The sequence below is a fragment of the Polyergus mexicanus genome, unplaced genomic scaffold (assembly GCF_030449975.1).
Source record: "Polyergus mexicanus isolate NDT 795.1 unplaced genomic scaffold, iyPolMexi1.0 SCAF_26, whole genome shotgun sequence".
Lineage (NCBI taxonomy): Eukaryota > Metazoa > Arthropoda > Insecta > Hymenoptera > Formicidae > Polyergus > Polyergus mexicanus.
The window spans coordinates 1,157,314-1,166,122 of record NW_027223346.1 but is presented as its reverse complement, the minus strand read 5'-3'; the positions used below and the strand labels follow the sequence as shown (position 1 = coordinate 1,166,122).

General features: G+C 33.6%; 1 protein-coding gene and 1 long non-coding RNA gene across 5 annotated transcripts in view; one reads left to right on the top strand and one right to left on the bottom strand.

Moving 5' to 3' along the window:
* Positions 1–300: 300 nt before the first annotated feature.
* On the bottom strand, positions 301–8,073 carry LOC138943404 (baculoviral IAP repeat-containing protein 7-B-like). 2 transcript variants are annotated; one of them, XM_070314236.1, is made up of 3 exons: positions 5,382–5,688; positions 3,184–4,016; positions 301–3,025 (listed from the first exon to the last, which is right to left on the bottom strand). In XM_070314236.1, the coding sequence occupies exons 1-3, from the start codon at positions 5,596–5,598 to the stop codon at positions 2,660–2,662; spliced, it is 1,416 nt and encodes a 471-aa protein (XP_070170337.1). In that variant the 5' UTR covers positions 5,599–5,688; the 3' UTR covers positions 301–2,659. The 2 variants fall into 2 exon arrangements, with proteins under 2 accessions (XP_070170337.1, XP_070170338.1); XM_070314237.1 differs by lacking the exon at positions 5,382–5,688 and adding an exon at positions 7,990–8,073 and having other exon boundaries at positions 302–3,025.
* Positions 5,593–8,809, top strand: part of LOC138943406 (uncharacterized) — an 18,173-nt gene continuing 14,956 nt past the window's right edge. For all 3 annotated transcript variants that reach the window (XR_011448471.1, XR_011448472.1, XR_011448470.1), the window contains exons 1-4: positions 5,593–5,777; positions 5,888–6,088; positions 6,405–6,691; positions 7,555–7,839. This is a non-coding gene — a long non-coding RNA (uncharacterized lncRNA). The remainder of the gene's footprint in view (positions 5,778–5,887; positions 6,089–6,404; positions 6,692–7,554; positions 7,840–8,809) is intronic.

Genomic DNA, 8,809 nt, shown 5'->3' with positions numbered 1-8,809 from the left:
CTTATCGCTATATATATATAAAAAAAAAAGACGGTCTTTGAACTAGTCAAGGTGACCGGATGTTCTTATCGCCGTATTTATTTTATCAGCGTGTAATTCTGAAGAGGTGCTTTATCCATCGTAAACATTTTTACAAGGGAAAAGATTACTTTATTTGTTAAATGATATATCGCGTATATATTGACGCAATTAACTCACGTTCTTATCATGTTATTTTTATCGTATATATGAAACGAAAGGATTTCATATGCGCGTGGGATGTGGGACGTTGCTAAAGAAATAACAAACACCTGAAATTTTATTTCATATTGTAATTATCGCAAACATTACATATCTCGCTACTTTTTGTACAGCATTATTTTCTGTCAAAGTTATTTTGCCCAGGGTACACAAATATTACAACTGTATTTTACTATTACAGATGTGTGAAAAAAGTTTGCATATGTGTATGTGTACGTGTATACAAGTAAATTATATGCATTAATAAAACAAAATAACTTTGATAAGAGAACATAATATTAAAAAAATATAATGGGAAGATTGTATATCAATAATTGAAATACAAAAATGCAAGATTTAGTCTCTTATTTCTTCCTATTGTTGGAGAGGAAATACTACAATCCTGGTTTTATATGTGCTGAAAAAACGGACTATATTATATATAAGAGAACGACTTATTTAAAGAATATTAATAGAACTTTCTCTCTATAGACGGTTATCGTACATATACATGCGCGATTCTTAATCCCAACTTCCCATATGTTAACTTGTATAGTGGCGAAATAAGGATACCGCTATTATATTATTTTATTCTAAAGTTATCTATGATGCACTGCATTATGTGATCTTTTACACTAAAATTGTTGCAATCACTGTGCTGAATGCTACTTTAGTTTCTCAAGATGTAATCGTTGCTATACATTATCCAAAATTATTCGTAAAACAATAAGAATAATCATAATATTGTATCTATGAACTTAGAATTCTCTTTGTATGTATAGAATCTATGACATATTGTAATTTTTGTTAACTTCAGCTTTGTCAAATTTTATTATTCTGCTAATGTTTAATAATTATATATTTTTACGTGAATACATGCTAATTTATTTCAAAATGTGTACTAAATATATACAAAAAATATTTGCAGATAAATTAAATATATATTAAATATTTTAGAATTTCTATATTGCGCTAGTGAAATTTCATTTATTTGATGTGTACATATATATATTTCTCGATATATATATTTCGAGAAATATTACTAAATCTCTTTTGAATTAATATAATCGATTTCAACATATGTTTAGAAAACACATTTTGTAAATATCCAGTATTATCAGGAGGTATGTCCTTTATGTGTTTTATCAAATATGTTAAAGATATTTCAATTTTTTACTCTTAATCAACAGTACTAATCTTAAATTTGTTAAATTAAAAATTTATTTATGCGCTACCTACAAAATAATGTTTATATCACTCACGTTTACATCAACAAGTATTTGCATTGTAATTTTTCTTCAGTGGGATGCTAATTGTCGATAATATTTGATTCTACATATTTTTTATTCTTAATAATAAATCTACTTTGCGTTGCATTCCGTTGCACAGTGACAAAAAGGCTTAAACTGAAAATTGTGCCAATTTCACTTACTATCAATGATATAATTCATTTTATAAATCTGGAGTACCCTGGAATGCTTAAGTTAATTATGTTTAACGCAAAGTTATGTATATTCTACATTTATGAACAATGACCGGACTCTAATAATGTTTGTATTAATGTGTGTGTGTGTGTGTGTGTTGTGTGTGGAAATTATAACAAAATATATCCTATAGATTATACAACGAATAGAAACTGAAGAAAAAGTAACTGACTAAATTCGACTTCATATTGATCATCCAACTGATAATGCATTTCTTTTATCATTGAAATTTTGTACAAGAAAACTTTCCCCAAATCTTTCTTTAACATCTGAACAGAGTTTGAACTGAACGTTTTTCCGTAGATAATAGTGATCTAAATCTATATAGTTAGTTTTACACATAATATAATTAATAATAATTGATTTACATCTATGTGCATATTCATTATATTCATCATTACATAACACTAATGACTAGACTTCATGTTATGTTGCTATTTATACTCAGAATATAACGGCATAGCTTTGCCTTTATTTTTCAGCAAATATTTCATAATACGAAATCAAAAACATTCAAATAGCAACATCCCGTTGCAGGTACAGTCTATCTTCCACTTTTTATAATAAAGTAATCTGTACATGCGCTATTTAATAGTTATAATATGAAAATCTGTGATATGTCACATGTGTTTTGCACACTGACTAACAATTTTTATGCTTACTCATTACATATCCATATATATATTCGAATATAGAAACACTTATTACTTGTACAACAATCACAAAATATCATCATATTAGTGCGGAATATTTTTTTATTAAATCGAGATGAGTGTACAGATTTATTCCACTAACGAGAATTTTAATGTTGTTTGTATAGTTTGTACCTGCAGACCGGTATGCTACATGAGTCATGTCATTTTTGCTTTCAAGTGTTAATTTATCAGTCTTCAATGACGATGAATAGAAAATGTTAGTAAAGCTTACAGAGATATTTATCACTATGGATAAAGACACTATGGAATGTATGCCTGTACGGTAACCTTTACAGGTTTACGACATACTCCACATATTTTCATGTTCTTTGCGCACTCTGCACAGGCTAATAAGTGCCCACACGGCATAAATACCATTCGTAATTCTCTACTGTAACATATTTTGCACATCCTTGCATCTTTGTCGACTGGTTTATCACAAGATGCTTTGACAATAGGTTGTTCTTCGATACTAGCTTCGCTTGACTCTGTACCGAATGCTGTACTCTCTTTGTTAGCATCTTCGGAACTGGTAAAGTTTTGAGAACTTCCACCAGCAGTACACTCGTCGTAATCTTTACCAGATGTTTGATCTTGTTCAAGATTTGCGGATGGTTTCACAATATCCTGAAAAAAAATTCAAATTTAACATGTCACATTATGTTTAATGTAAATGTTTCAAGTTCTTGCAGGTACAATGTTAGGTTATATCAAGAATATACAAATTGCATGATTTCACATTTATTGCATGAAAATGAAAAGTATATTTTATTATAAATATTTACCGGTTTAGCATATGTCCTTCCAACGAACTTGCTTACATAATCCCTCCCTTTGACCATAAGCAAGTACGAACAGTAGTCAAACCATTTGGCGTGCTGTTCCCAAGGATCATCTTCTGGCTCCCAATCTCTCAATCCTCCTCCACAGTGGTAGCACAATGTTTGATCACCATTTCCTGTATAGAAAAAACCAGCGGCTGCTAATTCTTCTTTAGTTTGTGACATTGCTTTAGGCCATGTTTCAAATGTACATAATCTCGCATCGTAACTAGCATATTCAGGATGCTTCGGTCTTGTCGCGGTAAGTCCTCCTATGTTAAATTTCATGGCGTTTTCTGTGCTAAATTCTTCATTATCGGGACCAGAATAAGGCATGTAGACCGTACCATAAGGTCCGCATACATCGATTCCTTTAGGCACAGACGCCGGAATCGTGCTAGGATCCGCACCGATCGGCACATTGCCGCATGGGACATTACGAACGAATCTACATCTTCCGGACCATCGCTGATGATCGACCATTGGACTGTCATCTGGTTGCCACTGGCATATCTCTACATGACACTCGAAGCATTTTACCTTGTCTTTATCGCCAATATAATAGAATCCAGCCGCTGCAAGTTTTTCTGGTTTCATCCATGCACATGGCCAATTCTTGAAGCTTTCTAGTCGTGCGGACTCCAATCGATAATCAATGTTGTCGGTTTCGTCAGCTACCTCAATAAAGTGGGATGTTATAGATGGTGTTGGTCGCAAACGGTTCGAAGGAAAAATATATTGTTCAATGCATCCAGTCATCTTTGTTATATATTTGTTAGGATGCTCTTTTGCCTGACCTACAAAGAAAAAAGAAGATAGAGATTAATAGATTTATAAATTTCATTAAATAATAATTTGTTAACAATTCCAACTTCTATTTACGTTCAACACACATAATATAAGGGAGCAATACGCATATATTTTTATTTAATGTTACGCAACTTTGATTTTCCTTGATTCTTTATCACATATAAAATTGCCACAAGTCATATATATATATATATATATATATATATATATATATATATATATATATATATGATGAGCTCTAAATCACAATTAATGTATAACAAATGTGGTCTACTTAGTTATCTCAAATATTTTGCTTCGATAAGAGATGTTATTATGCGAAGCATGGAATAAAAAATGGAAAATATCTAAAGAAATGCTATTAAAGACAAACTAACTCATTAATTAATTAAGAAATCAAATCTTTTCATTCTTTTACATCTACATACTTGTTATGTGATCGATATGAATTGCACAATGGGAAGAAAAACTATAAGAATTATTACTAATATTTTGACAAATATTAAATTGCTCAAAAAATTTATTTATTTATTTTGTTTTATTAGTATAAAAATTGTGTAAATTATTATATATTATATTGTATATATTATCAGCAAATGTTATACAAAAATGTATTTTTTGAATTTTTCGGAAATCTATACACCTATGTATAATGTAATGTGTTACATGTTCATTTTAAATACTAAATATCGAAAAGAAATTACCAAAATCTTTGGAAATGATTGCGTTAATGAATGTAACAAAAAATGAATTTTAAATGTGAACTTTATTGCATCGGGTTTATTTATCCTTTTTTTTTTTTTTCATCTTCAAAATGATCGTCTGATCGACTCTTGAGCTTTATGTCCACGAACTCGGACAAATGTTTGACCAATTAGGACAAAGAAATCTTTGCTACACTATCAGTAGATTTTCGAACACAATCTCGGATAATTTTGTCCGAATTGTAGCAACGTGGACACAGAACTTCACACATAGAGATGATAGATGACGCGGGAAGGATTTTAAAATCATCTTCATGAACAGCGTCTGTACATTTTTCTTACCATACGAAGACAATTAAGATACCTTTTCATAATTACTGTTCAATGCTCATTTTCAATGTTATGCCCTTTCTAGACCGAAGAATGATCCTACTTGTGGCTTGCGGCTCATTCTAATTAACTAACTTCAGTATGATCTTTGCCTGTCTACACTATGCACTCGGATAAGTCACAAGTAGGATTCACCTATCTTTTATTTTTCTTATTAAAAAGGAATCATTTTACACATCACAGAATATATAGAATTTGTGTTACTATATATATATATATATATATTAAAGTAAAGCGGACCGGTTGAGAATAACTTACGCGTGGCTCTGCAGAGAAATAGACGCGGGAGGAGACGCGGGAGAAAAGAGCGAAAGAAACTTTGCTTCATGCCTGCTGAAGAATGTGACCACCACCACCAACACACCATCAAACCGATAGCTGGAAACCAGCACCAAACAGCGCCTATAGGCAACTCTGGAATCATGGCGAGGTTGCCCCTACCACTACCACGCTCACGACTTCTATTTCTGTTCATCTTATTACATTACTCCCGACCCCGGCGTTCCAGGGAGAATGCAGACATTAGGAGCGGCTGACCAACAACGCGACGCCCCGTCCCGGCGCTTGAGAAAAACCGAAGAATTTGATAGGGTTTTCTTGAATTTTCCAATGAATGATAAATGTTCCGGAAAGTATGCAGGGAGATTAAAAATGGTATGATATATCTTCGGAAATATGAATTTTAAGAAGGAATGATTAAAAAGTTGAAATAATACCATGAAATTTTTAAATATTTGTAATTATTGATAAATTTTTATTTGCAGAAAGATCGATGATGATACCCGCGAGTTTGAAATAAATATGATTTCGCGTTTTAGCGCTATCGCAAAATGTTTTCCATCAACGAGAGAGCATTATTCCACGCTATACCGTAGAATAACGCTACGGCAATGCATTTAACAATCACCGCAATTCCTGAGAAGCCGGGAAGAGAGAAGGGCTAAGAATTTCTACTCTTGTGAAAGGTAACGCTTCAATCATGACGATAGCGTGTATCAGAAACCGAATCATCCGCTGTACAAGCTGACTGTAACAACGTATTCTTTATCATATATACCCATGATATATATTTCCGTTTTAGGAGAAACACTCTCTTTCTCCTTTCTTAACATTCTCGGAGGCATACTCGAAAATCGATGCGATATGTAGAATGGTTAAAAACTCTTAATTTTATTGCTCAATTTTTTTAGCCTTGGAGTCTCTTTATTCTCAATTGTTTGTAATTTGGTATTCCGTCGTTTTTGTTAATGAAACTAATATTGACTATATTTGTTGTTGCAGGTCAACTTTGGATTTATTGTTCAAAGATACTATATTTACAAAGCGCCTGTTTCGAGAAAATTTTGTAATATATATCTCAATATATTACAAAAATGACGCATCGAAGCGGCCAAAGTGCACGCTTATTTATCATCCAGAGATTTATACAAAATGACATCAGCGCAGAACTTTTTCTTTGAAGACTGCATCTGTTTCATCCGGGTCGTAAAGAGCTGGCAACCATGGAAACATCACGCGTACAATCAAAAAATTGTGGACTGATTCTATCAACGTCGATTATAATTTCGGTAATAATTTGATCAATTTTATGTTTTTCTATACTCGAATATAATTATGAACAATTAAATATTAAAAATTAAGTTCATAATTCACATTTGCTTTTAATCTTTATGGATTTGAATTAGAGGCTCATAATTTTATCTAAACCATTCATTCAACTGATATAACACACGGTTTGTGAACTCTGCTCGTATGATATGTAGAAAAAAAATGATTATTATTTGTTGTAAATTCCTTGTGAATGAATTAACGACTTATCGAAAGTCACGAGAAAGATGATTACTAGATAAATCGTTATCTTACTTTGCCCAGAAAATAGGATAAGAAATTGTAGTACAATTAAGAAGTCCGCCTAGTAGTTTCCAAGAACTAAACACAAAGTCACAGCTTGCAGTAAACGTAATAGACAACACATCGGTTAGTTGCAAAGCCTATAGGGTCAATGTCTTTTGACTCGAAAACCTTTGAAAGACCGAAAAGAAAAAAAGAACCGAATAGATGAATAGAATGAGGAAAATTTTGTAAAAATGATGAATGAAAAAGAAGGCAAGAAAAGAGAGGATAGGAAATAGGTGGCACGTGATAGGCGCCAGTCATGTTCATTCAATGAATTATTCGAATAAATTAAAATACATTAAAAATCCGTGTTAAAAATCAGAGTTATATCTTGACGTTTAGTCTTTTTATTATCGGTACGTGTAAATTCTGTTGATTAAAAAAAAAAAAAAAAGACGGAGAACCCGAAAAGGATTGAAATAGTTCGTTTTTAAATTAGATTTGCCTAAAGGACATCAAAATAAAAACACCATGTCTTTACACCTAATCCGATAATTCTATTTAAATATTTTAATTCTTATTGTCTTTTTTACAGATTATTTACTCTCTTCCCGCTTGTCTCTCAAATCTTCAACAAATACGGACCCACCCAATAACATGAGATAAGAAGAGACGCCATCGTACATAAAAGGATGCCGATAAAACAGAAGGAGGGGTGGGGAGAGGGGAAGACATGTAGTAAACAGATGCCGATCAAATCTCAAAACTTTATCAGTAAGCGATATCGCGGTCAATCGCCCTTATCGTCGCACTTATATGCCACTTCAATATTTTAGCACATATTCGCATTGGGTGTGCCCTACTTCTTACATAAACGCAAGTGAGTTTCCAGACGAGTAGTGAAAAAAAGACATTTAGCTTGGCGTGAGAAAGGAAGGAGAATGCATGAGATAGTTTCTAAATTCCCTTTTGACTTGTCGAAAGAATGCGATACGTGCGAGTGTAATGATTAAGGAAGAGAAAAACGTACCCGAAAACCGAATTGGCTTGACTGCTGCGAATCGCCACGGCTTTGTCCTTCGGCACGACCGATCTCTCTTTCCTCTGATTGTTACGTCCCCTTTCGCGGATATATTGCGCGGACACAGATATATTTTTGCCGTCGCGTCGTATCGAACGGTCGTCTCGGATAAACTGCACGAAAAGCAGTCTATGTCGCGCGAATCTGGACGACGCGTAGCACGAATCTCGCGATGTGGAACCGGAAGAGACGAATAATACACGGAGCGGCGATACGTAAGCTTGAGCTCGATGTGTGTGCTCGCAGCTGCTCGCGGGGAACACGACAAAGCGATACGTATACTATAGCGACCGTTTGCACAGTTGGCACGAGAGTATAGTACGATACGTCAATAACGGCTCCGGCGATTCGCGATCCCCGTTCCTCGAAAGCCCGTCAAGAGAATGAGACTCGTCTGCGTGGGACGTGGGACTTCGAGCATACTTTAACGAGTTCTCGTCGAGGCTTCGTAATCTACCATTTCCCCACCAGATTTCTTACAACATGACGTAAGCTCACGATGTGACGCTGAAAGCGAAATACAAGACCATTTCCCGTCCCCCGCATTTCCGTAGAATTGTTTTTTTCCATAGTTTATATTTATCATTCTTACGAAATTTGTGTGATAAACATTCTTTTATCATGTTAATCGATATCACTGATTCTGTTACATTCTATGAGAGGATTTGCAGGTTTTTATTCTTAGAATTCTGACTTTTGCAACGTAATTCATATCCTAAATAAATATTAGGCTCTAAAAGCGGAGTACTCTGCGTTGATACCACTGCTT